The following is a 16,477-nucleotide window of genomic DNA, read 5'->3' as shown; positions in this document are numbered from 1 at the left end:
ATTTCATCTCCGACAAAGTTATCCTGAGAGAAGTAAAGCAACTGTGTAAGTCCATCTCTGAATGTTTGTAAAGCATTCCTGCGTTAAGCTTAACAAGCGACTGCCTCTCCTGCTGCTACTTCAATCATGAAACTGCTTAACGATCAGCTGATCGGCTTTTCTGTCGCGAGTCCGTGTCTCTAGTTTGCTTTTGGCCCATTTTGCACCAGAAAGAGGAAACCAGCGGCTGAACAACAGCAGCACGTTTAAGCTTGATCAGCTGTTGTTAGAATGTATTTAATATTACTTTCTACTCGAGGATCTTTTTGTAGCTGACGGCTGGTAACTGTGCAGGGGCGGATCTAGCAAAGTTTAGCCAGGGGGGCCGATAGGGCATTAACAGGGAAAAGGGGGCACAAAGACATACTTTTCTTTCTTATTCTCATTTAAAATGTCTAGCTTTTAATAAATAATTATCTGACACCCAAAGTTTTAATTTGATGTAAAATGAATAGAAGTCCATTACTATATATAGTAACTATTAAGTCTAATATATATACCCTAGTAAGCTATAGTACTTTTTCCTTTGGGAAGGTACCATCTGTGCAGTCTGCAATTTTGTTGAAGAAAGATGTTGAATCTATTTAATATTTCTTGAAAAATAATTGATTTCTGTGCATTTTTTTTCACACTGCATCAAATTAAGGTTGATTACGTCGATTAAGCATCATGAGGTGGAGCGTGAGGGGTGGTTCCCTATTTTTTATTTATTTATTTTTGTTGTTGCTGGGAGTTGGAACCCTATTAGTTAGGTTGCTTAATATTTATGCTAAGTACTCTTTAAAATACCAGAATAGGGAGGATGGTGTAGGTTTAAGTTTATTAGATTGATCAGTATTGCTGAACTATGAAATATTTTTTTTTGCATACAGGTATAACAGAATAGCTTTAGTGTAGTTGTTGTTTTAAACTTGAGTATGAACTTATACAAAATGCAGCAAGATATTTAAAAAACAGTTTTGTTGATTAAAAAACACTATATCGGATTCATATCGGTATCGGCAGATATCTAAATTTATGATATCGGTATCGGTATCGGACATAAAAAAGTGGTATCGTGCCATCTCTAGTCAAAAGTGAGCGGGACCTCGTCCATGTTAGTGATGTGGCTGGGCTGGATGTTTTTGTCGCCGATGTGTTTGCTGCAGTAGGAGCGGAAGATGGCCAGCTTTTCCTTATAATCCGCTGGAAGTTGCTGCGCTACCGTAGTCCTGGTCCGGATGGAAAAATGGCACCGTTTCATAAAACGAAAGCACCAAGACGGACCTCCTTGGAAATGTTCAATGTTCATCTCTTCAGCTAGTGAAACTGCTTTTAGCCGAATGGTGACCGTCGAAACGCTTCTCCCGCTCGTTCTTTGCTCAATGATCCACCGCTCGAGTCTTTCCTCCAACTCGGGCCACCTCGCCTTATGTCCGCGGAAACTCAGCTGCGTTTTCTTGACCTGCCGGAGCTTGTTTTCTAGCTTCCCCCATTTGCGAACCATCGATTCGTTAATCTTAAATTCTCACGCCGCTGCTCGATTTCCATGTTCCTCCGCGTAGCTGATGGCCTTCAGTTTAAACTGTGCTTCGTAAGCGTGTCTCTTTGCCATTTTCAGGGTTGTTAAAACAACGATGTCCTGCATAATGCACATACCTGTTCTTTTATACAGGTATGTGCGATAAAGTCAACGCATACACTTTACCCTTTAGCGTTCTCATGGTGTTTTCTACTACGTCCTCATTACAACACACAGGGCGCACTGCGCTATAGGGCGCGCCGTACTTTTTGAAGAAAATCTAAGACTTTTAAGTGCGCCTTATGGTTGTGAAAATACGGTACTAGAAATCTTTGAGTTTAAATCTAAGTGACCTTGAACTTGAGGTCAGAGGTCAAGTTTTCTTGCAACTATAACTCAAGAAGGAAGTCAGTGAAGGAAGTGTGGGATTTTCACATTTATACTGTATGTGAATCTATTAGCAGTGTGAAGAGCAGCACTGGCGGCCACCAGTATTTTTCTATTCTGTGGGAGGAAAGCTGGAATTGTGTCAAATAAATCCTGGGAAGACATTTTTAAGATCAATGATCCCTAATCTTGAAAAATGACAGAGTTTTGAAGAGAAAAGAATTTGTAAGTATAGATAAATAAATCCTGATCAGATAGTTTAAAAAATGAATGGTTAATTACTCATTGCAATAAGTAGAAACAATTTTTTTTTAAGTAATCCTATAAATTAATTCAGCTTGCACCATGAACTAATATGCCGCAGTGCATTTGTTTATCTGTCCAGTATTATTAAAATTCCAACATCCTTTCTCAGAGTGGTACTGAAAAAACTGGTTCATGCATTTATTACTTCAAGGCTGGACCAACTCCCAGTTTAAATTCAGAAGTGAGACTCCCTCTCCGCTTTTAGTTGGGACTGATTGAGGTGACCTTAGTTTGGCGTTCACTTTTGGGAGATTTCCGATAATGCACTAGTACTTCTACATCGCTCCACTTTTTTCCTCCCCATATGATCATATGAAAGCATTGTCATTTGTTTTTGTCTGCTCTGTTTGTTGTTCATGGTTTCTCTGTATGAGTTAACATGCCCGTCTTGGCTCACAGGTGGAAGGTGTAGTCATACTGAATACTGACTTTAAAGCTTACTACTACGGTACAAACTCTATTTTTTCAGTATGTACTCTATTTATGTATGTTTGTGCACATTGCTTCACCTAGGTCCCATTTTCCTATCAAAATATAAAGTAATTGAGCAATAAGATATCATCTTAAATTTTGTACAGTACAGTATGTGTGAGTCAAGGATTCCCAGTTTAGTCTCTGGTGGAAATTATTCTTTACAAATTAAAAAACAAAAAAAAACAAAAACACATCAGGGTTTTAATAGTTTTGCAATTTTCATTAGTTTTTATTTTTATTTAGTTTTGACTTCAGATTTTCAATTTTATATCAGTTTTAATTAGTTTTTACCAATTGTTTGCTAGTTTAGTTTAGTTTGTATTTTTTTTGAAAATCCTTAGTTTCAGTTTAGTTTTGATTAGTTTCAGTTATAGTTTTAGTTGTGTTTGCAATAATTAAGTGCAACAAAATCCCAGTTTCATCATATCAGTCATGCTCTTCTGCTTATCCTTGGGTATGTTGCTATTCCAGCTACCACACCCTGCACCCTGGACAGGTCGCCTGTCTGTCGCAGGGCTAACACACAGAGACAGACAACTCACATTCCCACCTATGGGTTCTTTAAATAAATAAATAAATTAGGGCAGATGAACAACCATTGATACCAGGCAACTATAAAATGTATATCTTGGCCCCAATGAGACTATTAACTCTTGCAGCACCGGGTGTTCGTAATTTTGGTTCAAGTGAATTGATAAACTTTTTGAAGGCAATTGACTCACACGGTTATGTAGATATCCCAGTCCTGTTGTCTCGGGATGCATCACGCTGCCTTGCCTGGGGTTAGCTTCTGTTTTCTGGGGATGAGGGTTGAGTGTGCTCCCTTACCTTCTCAAGGTAAGCTAGGTTAGCCTTCTTGTGTGAGCTTTTCAAGAGCACTTTAAGGTTTGTGGGATTTTTTTCCCCTTTAGAAATGTCCCTCATAATTCGTCTCTTTCCACTACAAGACACTTGCTTTATCCAAAACACAGTCATATTCAAAGTAATCCCAAATTGGACTCCGGCGCTTTCTCCTGACTTTTCCTGACATGATTCTGCGAGTGGACGGAGCAGCAACACAGACGACTCGACTAACGTACTGCCACCTGCTGGCATAATGAGACAGCAAGAAAAAAATCTGTAAACTAAACTTCATTTTTACCCTTGACTATTGTATGACACGCACACATCAATGAAAACTAGACACATTTTTACTATAAATTCAGTTAATTTTAGTTAGTTTTGTGAACACTCATTCCAGTTTTAGTTAGTTTTCCTTTTTTTGTTTTTATTTCCGTTAACGAAAATGTTTTTTCACTTCTAGTTTTCGTTATTTCATTAGTTTTCGTTAACAATAACAACCTTGGTGCACACACAGGCTGGAGCTAACCTGGACATGTTTGATGAGGACCAGAGAACACCACTGATGGCAGCCTGTGAAAACAACCACCTGGACACGGTGAAGTATCTTCTTCGAGCCGGAGCGTCCGTCAGCCACAAGGTGGGTGGGTCAGTCCCCATCTTGGGCACCGTTAGCGTCTCCTATCAGCCTGGTGTATGCTTTACTCAGATTCTGTGTCATCCATCACTCAGTCTGATTCCACTCTCTGTCATCTGCTGCCACTTCTTAGGACCTTCAGAACCTGAGGTTCTGTTTTTAGAATCATATTCATTTTTTTCAACTGCTTATTAACAAGTCAGGTTAAAGGGGGGGTCCAGGCGAACAAAAGAAAACAACCCCTAAAACATGACAAAGGCATTAGATTACAAGAATCTAAGATTATCGTATAGTTTAAGAGATTCAGGGACCTGAAAACAACCAATACAGTAAAGCAAAAAATATATTTTATTTTCACTACATGGGCAACCTGGTAGCTGTACAGTTTCTAGCTTTACACAATTCAGAAGATCAGTTTATTGATGGGGAGGATTGAACGTGAGTTTTGTCTCGCACGGGAAACTGGTCGCAACTAGCATTGAGAGGTTCAGGCAGCAGCTAACCCAGGTACAATTTTGCAGAAAATCTGCCTACAATTTTGTCTGTGTAGGTTCTCAGCCATCCAGGTCGTTGTAGTCTAAGGAGCTGGGAAGAAAGCAACTGGACCTCTTTGAATTTTGTGAAGATGTTTTACCTCATCCAAGAAGCTTCTTCAGTTTTAAAACCAAAAGGTAGACAGTCCCAGGTATTTAGACCCTAGTGTGGGTTGTCCCTTAAGAGGGTCTAAGGAGCTTGGAAGGAAAAGTATCTGAACTTTTTTAAGTTGCTTGAAGATGTTTCACCTCTCATCAGAGAAGCTTCTTCAGTTCTGGGGTCAAATGGTGGAGAGTCCCAGATTTAAACCCTGTGGGAGTGCCTCCCCAAGAGGGATAAAAGGACCCCCTAATGATCCTCCACCTAATCACATGAGTAAAGGTGTGAAAATGGGTGTAGGTCACAATCAGCCAAGGTTTCAGGTGAGCTCACTGTGAAACCTAGCCCCACCCTATCATGTGATTTCCTGAGGATGTGAGTGGGTGTTAAGGTGTCTGGGAAGGGATCTCAAAACTAGATTATAGATGGCAGACACTTGGTGTCGTAAACCACCGCCTCTGTTCAAAGATAGTCACTCACAGTGGACATAAATGGCTTCATTTATATCCACTGTGAGCGACCATCTTTCTGCTGTCTGCCATCGATAATCCAGTTTTCAGATCCCTTCCCAGGCGCCTCAATCCCCACAAACATCTCAACAGGTCACATGTGTCAATCATACACATTAGAGACCAGAACTAGAGTGTCTGAGTCAACCTACTCGATAGCTTTGCAGTGTGAAAATTGTCATTACTGAGTAATGAATAATAATCCACTGGTTTTCCTGGTGTGATGATATGATGGCAGCATTACTACACTAGAATAAAAAAGTGTATTGTTTTGATCTACACACATAGTTTGATTTGTTATGGGTTAGCGAAAATAGGATATGCAAAGTGTTCTGAGTATTTTCAGAATCTGCTCTGTTGTGATTTGTTATTTTATTTATGCAGAGAATTGGTTATGTAATTGTGGCCAAGAAAAGAATTAGCATTGAAGCAACAAATATGCGAGAGACCCCCATTAAGCAAGTTTCTGAAACTACTATATGAAAAATAAATACGCTCACCAGCTGTAAGGCATAAACAGTGGAGCAGGAGCAGGTAGAGAACATTTCTGAGCTGCTTGATGCACTTTGCTTCATCATTTTTTGTCTATTGTCCTATTTGACTCACAAGGTCCAGAAATCAGTAAAGTTCTCTTTCTTCTGGGCTTTGACAGTGTTGGCAGCAATGCAGTGTTGTTCAGTGTGAATCATGTTGTCATCCCAGGATATCACGGGCTTCACTTGTCTGCATCTGGCAGCTAAACTGGGGCATTACAATGTAATTCATCATCTGCTCTCCAAGGCATCCAAATACATCAATTGTCAGGTAAAAACACGGTGCGATTCACTAACTGCCCCTAATAGTCATGCGTTATGGGGAATCTTGGTGTGACATTTTCTGCGTATGTGTGCACAGGATGATGGAGGGTGGACTCCCATCACCTGGGCCATCGAGTACAAGCACAAGGAGCTGGTCCACCTGCTGCTGGCCAAAGGAGCCGATGTTAATATCAGAGATAAGGTTGGTGTGCTCGGCATACTGTTTTACTCTTGTTCCAGTGTTGGGTAAGTTACTTTAAATTAGTAACTTAGTTACATTACTAGTTACTTCTATTAAAAGTAACTCAGTTACTTCAAGTTACTCGTTACTTTCAAAGTAACTAGTTACTAGGGAAAGTAACTTTGGTTTTACTCAGAATTCTCTTGTTAATGTGTTGCTTCCGTAACTGGATATCCAGCAAGATAGGTAAATGCACTTCCTCCTTCTACGCACGCACCTGATTCAGTAAACAGGTTCTAGCACTTGTAACAAGGTGTCGCAGGCAACCAGAACAGTGTGAAAAAGTATGAAAATATTTGTTGAACACAATACAACAAACCATATCACCAGTAATAATCTCCAAAGAAGAAGAAAAAGCCACACAGTTCCCGCTTGATTGCGTTTGTGTTTTAGTTTATTGTCCTGGCTCATCTAAAGAGAAGCACTAAGTTATTTGTGAACCCCCGCTACAAGAGCGTCTCTCAGCATGGGCCCGAAAAAAGTTCTGTCAGCCTAGGATATTAAGAAGTCGCTGGAGTTTATGACAGAGGAGATTTCTGCTGTCAAACTGCAGCAGAAAGCCGTCCTGGACCTGGTCGAGGAAGTTAAGGCTCTCCGCATCCAGAACGCCGAGAAGTAGGGCTGCTCGATTATGGCAAAAATGATAATCACTATTATTTTCACTGAAGTTGAGATCTCGATTATTTGACGATATTTATTTAACCCTTTAAGACCTACTATAGAACCAAGTCCGCCAGAGCTTATATTATTTTTTTACATGTTGTAGTGCCATTTGTGGGAGCATTTCAAGTTGCTATACGTCAATACAACTGTTAAAGCCCATATTTTAATAATATGTATGCATAGTAACTACATTAATTGCAAAAAAGTGCAATAAACTACAAAAAAATTGAAAATCGTTTTTGTTTTTTTTTACATATATTTCTACTTGGAGAAATTTAAGAGGTTTATCCCTCAAAACTTTAAATACAAAAAAGTTGCAAAAAATAGTTTACAACAACAGGAAATTTATTGAGTGTCTTCATAGTTTTATTTTGGAGATACACCAATTTTTATATACTGCAGGAAAAACAAAAAAACAATCCTATAATGCCAATTTGCAAAGAAAACAGCATGTGCATCAAAATAAACTATTTCCAGCAGTGCAATTTGAGTTCTAAGCATCCCAGAAACTATTCAAAGAAGTCAAACATGACTTATAAAAACACCAGTATAGGTTTTTAAAGCCTACAAGTAAAAAACTACATTTTCCGCGAAGATGACGTCACTTCCAGTTTCGGGCAGGAAATGGCGGACCTGCGATAGTTCGGGCTGACGTCTTTTTCAATGTGGGAAGTGTTACGAACAGCTGATCGAACAGCTGAGAAAAATGTCATAATTAGCTGTATATATAGAACACCTGGCTCTAGTATTCAAGTATTTAATGACTTCATAGAGGAAATATTCTCTAAAACAAATCAAAGTTATGTTTATCTGTGGTGATTTTAATATTGACCTGTTGAATCCGAAAAAGCATAAAATGACCGACGAATTCCTAAACCCTATGTACAGTTTGAGTTTACATCCTAAAATAACCAGGCCTAGCAGAATTACACCACATTGTGCCACCTTACTTGACAATATTTTCACTAACAATATGGAAAACAACATTGTGAGCGGAATATTAATTAATGACATCAGTGATCACCTACCAGTTTTTGCAGTTTATAAGATAAGATAAGATAAGATAACCTTTATTAGTCCCACACGTGGGAAATTTGTTTTGTCACAGCAGGAAGTGGACAGTGCAAAAGTTATGACGCAAAAATTAGAATACAATAAGAATAAATACAGTACACAACTGTACAGAATAGAATAAAATAATATACTATATACAGTAGAATAAAATAGAATAAAAATATACAATAAGATAAAAATAGAATACGAATGCTATATACAACTGAGTAAAAATACAACGATGCCAGAAAGGATTATTGCACTTAGTGTTATTGCACATGTGTGGATGTGTGTGTTTGTTCAGTTAAACTCTTTGTTGTGGAGTCTGACAGCAGTGGGGAGGAAAGACCTGCGAAATCTCTCCGTCCCACACCGTGGGTGCCGCAGTCTCCCACTGAAGGAGCTGCTCAGTGCTGTCACAGTCTGCTGCATGGGGTGGGAGACGTTGTCCAACAGGGATGACAGCTTAGCCGCCATTCTCCTGTCACTCACCACCTCCACTGGGTCCAGAGGGCATCCTAGAACAGAGCTGGCCCTTCGGATCACCCTGTTCAGTCTCTTCCTGTCCCCAGCAGAGATGCTGCCGCCCCAGCAGACCACACCATAAAAGATAGCAGAAGCCACCACAGAGTCATAGAAGGTCTTCAGGAGTGGGCCCTCCACCCCAAACGACCTGAGTCTCCGCAGCAGGTACAACCTGCTCTGCCCTTTCCTGTAGAGGGCGTCTGAGTTATGAGTCCAGTCCAGTCTGTTGTTCAGATGAACACCAAGGTACCTGTAGCTGTCCACAGCCTCAATGTCCATACCCTGGATGTTCAGTGGTTGCAGTGGAGAATGCTTGTGCCTGCGGAAGTCTACCACCAGCTCCTTGGTTTTACTGGCGTTGATCTGGAGGTAGTTCAGCTGGCACCAGTCCACAAAGTCTTGAGTCAGTCCTCTGTACTCCTTGTCGTCCCCATCAGTGATGAGGCCGACTATTGCAGAGTCATCAGAGAACTTCTGCAGGAAGCACTGGGTGGAATTGTGGGAGAAGTCTGCAGTGTAGATGGTGAAGAGGAACGGAGCCAGAACCGTTCCCTGTGGGGCCCCCGTACTGCAGACGACCCTGTCCGACACACAGCCCTGAGTCCTCACATACTGTGGTCGGTCGGTGAGGTAGTCCAAAATCCAGGTAGTGAGGTGATGGTCCACTCCAGAGTTCTCCAGCTTGTCCTTCAGAACCGAGGGAAGAATAGTGTTGAAGGCACTGGAGAAATCAAAGAACATGATTCTCACAGTGCTTCCAGCGGTCTCCAGGTGAGCGAGGGAACGATGTAGGAGGTGACACTAGTTATAAGAAAAATCAGCATGAAAAACAACTGAGATACAGACGTGTAAGGACAGAAGAAACTATGAATGCACTTAAGAACGATCTATTAAATCAGGACTGGGACAATGTGTACAAAGAAACTGATATTGATATTGCATATGGCATATTTCTAAGAATATTCATGGAATTGTACGATAAAAACTGTCCAACAATAAAATACAACAGAAAGCACAAATATTCAGATAGACCATGGATCACTAAGGGTTTACAAAATGCATGTAAAAAGAAAAATACACTCTATAGGGAATTCCTAAAACAAAGAACAAAAGATGCTGAAAATAAATATAAAAAATACAAAAATAAGTTGACCAATATTATACGTATATGTAGAAAGGAGTATTATAGTAAAATATTGAACAACAATAAACATAATATGAAGGGAATATGGGATGTTTTAAACGGTATCATTAAAAATAATTCTGGACAACAAAGTTACCCTCAATACTTTATCGACAATGGCAATATTATGGAAAACACTGCTGATAAGGTCAACAGCTTTAATCATTATTTTGTAAATATTGGACCAAAACTGGCAGAACCTGAGTCACTGCCATCAGTAGACTGTAGTGAAAACCTGATTGATAGGAACCCTAACTCAATGTTCCTCACATCAGTGGAGGAAAAATAAATAATTGACATTGTACACATGTGTAAATATAAAACATCTACTGATTGTAATGATATTGACATGAAAATCGTCAAGAAGGTCATTGAAGGAATTGTAGGACCTCTAACATATATTTGCAACTTATCATTTCAGACGGGAAAAGTTCCAAACAAAATGAAAATAGCTAAAGTTGTGCCGCTGTATAAAACTGGGGATAGACGCCACTTCACAAATTACAGGCCTGTTTCTTTACTACCACAATTCTCCAAAATCCTAGAAAACCTGTTTAATAAACGATTAGACAAATTCTTAGATAAATATAAATTACTCTCTGACAGTCAATAGAGATTGACAGACCACGTGACTTTCACGCATTGCATGCCGTGAACTCGTGGCAAAACAATCCAAGTACCGCATCAAATGCAAGCATTTGCAGCACCGCAAAACGTTCATTCTTCGGTTCCAATAAACTCTTGCTTTTTCTTTGCCCCCCAAAAAGGTATGTACAAAACGAAGGAGAACAATGCCGGTCCGTACAAAGACAGACTTGATGAAAAGTCAAAGAAAAGATACGAGGAAAAAAATCAAACCAGTGAAAGTGTTAGACCCTTACGAGCACACAGAGGATCAAAAGACGTCAGCGTGCTGCCCAACTTTCACCATGCTCATATTTATAATTATACGGTTCTTGGAGTGAGCGCATACACTCGTGAAGTTTAGTAACTTCAGGTCACTGCAACAAGCCCAGGTACAGTTTACCGACGGATGGGTACAGGACCTTGAAATGCACCGTGTAGAAAGTAAAGACCATCGTACGTATCATAAGTTTACCAGTCTCACAAATCGTCTTCATAAATACACATTCGTTAACCGTTTATTAATATAACCTTTGAGCTCAACGGTAATTAATTAGTAGTGGAAATAATTTCTGGTACGCATCACAGAAATGTAGCAGTGACAATAATATTGTATGCTGTAATCGTACTGGGCAATTAGTGATACAAAACAACTGTTTTATCCTGTGAATAAAATGTTTTTGTCAGTGTACCATGGTAATAACAGAAGCGAAACACAATATTGTGTCGGGACAATTCACTGTTTATGCACAATAAACAAAGGAGCATAAAGCGACAATTTCTGTTCAGCGCCAGACTTGCTTGTAACCTATATCACCAATTATGTTAAGAAAAATGACGCATTAACTACAACAGCAGACTGACCTGTGTGGAAATGCTTGGAGCATTAACCTGTGAGCTGGAGTGTTCTGGGACGTTATATTTGGTCTTTGAATGGCTGCAATCCAGGCCATCCGTCGCCTCTTTGTTACTTCGGAAACATGGCTCGAACAATTTCTCTTCAACGACGTAATCCGATAACAACCGATCTCTTTACCTGTCGGCTTCCCGTGGCTGTCATGCGACCGGCTATTGCAGTTAATAATACAACAGCTTCTTGCCATTTTTTGTGTTTCTTTTTATCGCTGTATAACTGATTTCAATTGAAAGCCTACGTGCGCTAGTACCTCTTGCCATGAGTTCCCAGAATTCTTTGCGGTTTTACCCCTGAGTGACGTCACATTTTCAATCTCTATATGGATTCAGATCAAAAAGATCAACATCTCTGGCATTAATCGAATCAATTGAGGAGATTACGAATGCTATAGATCAGAAACAGTATGCAGCTGGAGTATTTCTGGATCTCAAGAAAGCATTCGACACAATCAATCATGACATATTAATTAATAAACTGGAGCGGTACGGGATCAGGGGGGTTGTACTGCAATGGGTGAAAAACTATTTAAGTGACAGGAAACAATTTGTGAAGCTGGGTGTTAGGGCTGCACGATTAATCGTTAGAAAATCGCGATCTCGATTCATACTTATGTGCGATCTCATTTCCAAATGTCAACGATTTTTAAAGAAAAAAAAGAAAGGAAAAAAAAGACGACGACGACGATTGTACCGCATCTTGATCCGGGACGTACTCTGCATGAAAACAAGTGCTCACTCTTCCTGCTCAACAAATGACAAGGGCGGAGCCTTATACCACGTGATACAGAAGCTGTGCCGTGTGATGCTAAAATTAGCAGGGAAAAAACAACGGAGAGCACGTCAGGGATGATGAGAAAGTGACAGGAGAAAATCCGTTCCGGGCAACCACCCAAACATCAATAACGGGAACCTTACACAGCGCTTCCCTATATACGTCGAACTCAAAGAAATTACGGAGGCTATCACTTATCACCTGACCAAAGATATGGCTCCCATCAACACTGTGCAAAACAAGGGATTTAGGAAAATGATCAACACCCTAGACAAACGCTACACAGTGCCGTCCCGCAACTATTTTTCTATTGTTGCACTACCTGCTCTATACACGCAGTGTCGAGCAACGGTGGAGACGGAATTTCAAGCAGTACAACATTTTGCGGCAACAAAAAACGTGAGACATTTGTTGTTTTTATGTTTATTTATTGTTTTTATGTTCAGTCTCAACTGTTACGAAGTTGATGTGCAGTTAATAAGTGCAATAAATATTTATACTGGAAAAGAGAATCGTGAGAGAATCGTGATCTCAATTCTATGCCAAAAAATCGTGATTCTCATTTTATGCAAAATCGTGCAGCCCTACTGGGTGTCCATTCCTCATCATGCTTGGACATTGCTTGTGGTGTTCCACAAGGCTCTGTACTGGGTCCAAAATTAATTATTATTCATATAAATGATATTTGTAAGGCATCTGATATATTAAAATTTGTATTATTTGCAGATGACACAAATATATTTTGTTCTGGGGGGAATCTAAAGGAGCTGCTGGATACAATTACTTCAGAAATGTGCAAAATTAAAAAATGGTTTAACAGGAACAAACTATCGCTAAATCTAAGTAAAACTAAGATAATCTTATTTGGGAATTCCCTTAGAAATGCACAAGTGCAGATTCATATAGATGGCGTGGAAATTGAAAGAGTACTAGAACATAAGTTTCTTGGTGTGATTATAGATGATAAATTAAACTTGAAGTCTCATATAAATCATATACATAACAAAATTTCAAGAAGTGTCTCAATCTTGAGTAAAGTAAAACACATTCTGGACCACAAATCACTCCACATTCTCTATTGTTCCCTGATTGCACCGTATTTGAATTACTGTGCAGAGGTTTGGGGCAATACTTACAAATGTTTGCTATCATCAGTCTTTATATTACAAAAAAGGGCCATAAGGATAATCCATAAAACTGGTTACAGAGATCATACAAATCCACTATTCTTAAAATCAAAAATTCACAGATCTGGTTCATTTTCTCACTGCACAAATTATATATAAAGCAATAAATAACCTGCTTCCTGACAATATTCTAAAAATGTTTTCTAAAAGGGAACGGGGATACAATTTGAGGGGGGAATTAAATTTAAAACATCCTCGTATCCGTACAACATTAAAAAGTTTTTGCATCTCTGTGTGTGGAGTGAAGCTGTGGAACAGACTAAGTAAAGATATGAAGCAATGTCCGAGCATGGCGCAGTTTAAAAAGCGGTTTAAGGATATGGTTTTTACAGGGTACAGGGAAGAGGTAGAGATTTGATAGGGTGTTCTTGTCTAATATTTTCATGTGTGTGCTAGTGCACGGGTATGTTGGCATGGGTATATATTTGTAGGTTGTGTATCCTTTGAGGTGTTAATGGGGTTATTGAAAATGTGTATAAGTGCGTATGTGTATATACGTATGTATGGATATATATATGTATATATATGTGTGTGTGTATATATATATATATATATATATATATATATATATATATATTCAACAAAAATATAAACGCAACACCTTTGTTACTGCTCCCATTCCCCATGGGATGGACGTAGAGACCTAAAATTCATTCCAGATACACAATATAACCATCCCTCCCAAACAGTGGTCACAAATCAGTCCAAATGTGTGGTAGTGGGCACATCTGCTATATTGAGATAATCCATCCCACCTCACAGGTGTGCCACATCAGGATGCTGATCTGACATCATGAGTAGTGCACAGGTGTACCTCAGACTGCCCACAACAAAAGGCCACCCTGGAATGTGCAGTTTTGTCTCACAGCAAAATGCCACAGATGCCACAAGCAATGAGGGAGCGTGCAATTGGCATACTGACAGCAGGAATGTCAACCAGATCTGTCGCCTGTGCATTGAATGTTCATTTCTCAACCATAAGCCGTCTCCACAGGCGTTTCAGAGAATATGGCAGCACATTCAACCGGCCTCACAACCGCAGACCTCGTGTAACCACACCAGCCCAGGACCTCCACATCCAGCAGGTTCACCTCCAAGATCGTCTGAGACCAGCCACCCAGACAGCTGCTGGAACAATTGGTTTGCACAACCAAACAATTTCTGCACAAACTGTCAGAAACCGTCTCAGGGACGCTCAACTGCATGCCCGTCGTCCTCATCGGGGTCTTGACCTGACTCCAGCTCGTCGCCGTAACAGACTTGTGTGGGCAAATGCTCACATCCGATGGCGTCTGGCACGTTGGAGAGGTGTGCGCTTCACGGATGAATCATGGTTCACATTGTTCAGGGCAGATGGCAGCTGAGAACGTCCCAGTTCTTGCATGGCCAGCATACTCACCGGACATGTCACCCATTGAGCATGTTCGGGATGTGCTTGACCGGCGTATACGACAGCGTGTACCAGTTCCCACGAATATCCAACAACCTCGCACAGCCATTGAAGTGGAGTGGACCAACATTCCACAGGCCACAATTGACAATCTGATAGACTCCATGCGACGATGTGTTACACTGCATGAGGCAAATGGTGGTCACACCAGATACTGACCGGTTCTGGGTCCCCAGACCCCCAATAGCGCAAAAAACTGCACATTCCAGGGTGGCCTGTCTGAGGTACACCTGTGCACTACTCATGATATCAGATCAGCATCCTGATGTGGCACACCTGTGAGGTGGGATGGATTATCTCAATATAGCAGATGTGCCCACTACCACACATTTGGACTGATTTGTGACCACTGTTTGGGAGGGATGGTTATATTGTGTATCTGGAATGAATTTTAGGTCTCTACGTCCATCCCATGGGGAATGGGAGCAGTAACAAAGGTGTTGCGTTTATATTTTTGTTGAGTGTACATACATACATACATACATACATACACACATACACACATATATATATGTATATATATGTATATGTGTATATATATATATATATGTGTGTGTGTGTGTGTATATATATATATATAAACACCCAGCACGCCCCTGCGGGCGGTTTATCCTTCAAGCTCGGGTCCTCTACCAGAGGCCTGGGAGCTTGAGGGTCCTGCGCAGTATCTTAGCTGTTCCCAGGACTGCGCTCTTCTGGACAGAGATCTCCGATGTTGTTCCTGGGATCTGCTGGAGCCACTCGCCTAGCTTGGGAGTCACCGCACCTAGTGCTCCGATTACCACGGGGACCACCGTTACCTTCACCCTCCACATCCTCTCGAGCTCTTCTCTGAGCCCTTGGTATTTCTCCAGCTTCTCGTGTTCCTTCTTCCTGATATTGCTGTCATTCGGAACCGCTACATCGATCACTACGGCCATCTTCTTCTGTTTGTCTACCACCACTATGTCCGGTTGGTTAGCCATCACCATTTTGTCCGTCTGTATCTGGAAGTCCCACAGGATCTTAGCTCGGTCATTCTCCACCACCCTTGGGGGCATCTCCCATTTTGACCTCGGGACTTCCAGGTTATACTCGGCACAGATGTTCCTGTACACTATGCCGGCCACTTGGTTATGGCGTTCCATGTATGCCTTGCCTGCTAGCATCTTGCACCCTGCTGTTATGTGCTGGATTGTCTCTGGGGCATCTTTACACAGCCTGCACCTGGGGTCTTGCCTGGTGTGATAGACCCCAGCCTCTATGGATCTTGTGCTCAGAGCTTGTTCTTGTGCTGCCATGATTAGTGCCTCTGTGCTGTCTTTCAGTCCAGCTTTGTCCAGCCACTGGTAGGATTTCTGGATATCAGCCACCTCCTCTATCTGCCGGTGGTACATACCGTGCAGGGGCCTGTCCTTCCATGATGGTTCCTCGTCTCCCTCCTCTTTCTTGGGTTTCTGCTGCCTGAGGTATTCACTGAGCACTCGGTCAGTTGGGGCCATCTTCCTAATGTATTCTTGGATGTTCGTTGTCTCATCCTGGACTGTGGTGCTGACACTCACCAGTCCCCGGCCCCCTTCCTTCCGCTTAGCGTACAGCCTCAGGGTGCTGGATTTGGGGTGAAACCCTCCATGCATGGTAAGGAGCTTTCTTGTCTTTATGTCAGTGGCTTCTATCTCCTCCTTTGGCCAGCCTATTACCCCAGCAGGGTACCTGATCACGGGCAGGGCGTACGTGTTGATGGCCCGGATCTTGTTCTTAC

General features: G+C 41.1%; 1 protein-coding gene across 1 annotated transcript in view; it reads left to right on the top strand.

Annotated features, from left to right (window-relative positions):
- The window catches only part of LOC308404088 (histone-lysine N-methyltransferase EHMT1-like), a 69,307-nt gene that overhangs the window by 16,065 nt on the left and 36,765 nt on the right, over positions 1 to 16,477 (top strand). Inside the window, exons 12-14 of the mRNA XM_080893934.1 lie at positions 4,065 to 4,187; positions 6,029 to 6,130; positions 6,221 to 6,325. Coding sequence (XP_080750060.1) covers positions 4,065 to 4,187; positions 6,029 to 6,130; positions 6,221 to 6,325 — 330 coding nt within the window. The remainder of the gene's footprint in view (positions 1 to 4,064; positions 4,188 to 6,028; positions 6,131 to 6,220; positions 6,326 to 16,477) is intronic.

The sequence above is a fragment of the Rhamphochromis sp. 'chilingali' genome (assembly GCF_963969265.1).
Source record: "Rhamphochromis sp. 'chilingali' genome assembly, chromosome: 10".
Taxonomy (NCBI): Eukaryota; Metazoa; Chordata; class Actinopteri; order Cichliformes; family Cichlidae; genus Rhamphochromis; species Rhamphochromis sp. 'chilingali'.
The sequence above is the reverse complement of the archived record's forward strand: the minus strand, read 5'-3'. Positions and strand labels throughout refer to the sequence as shown.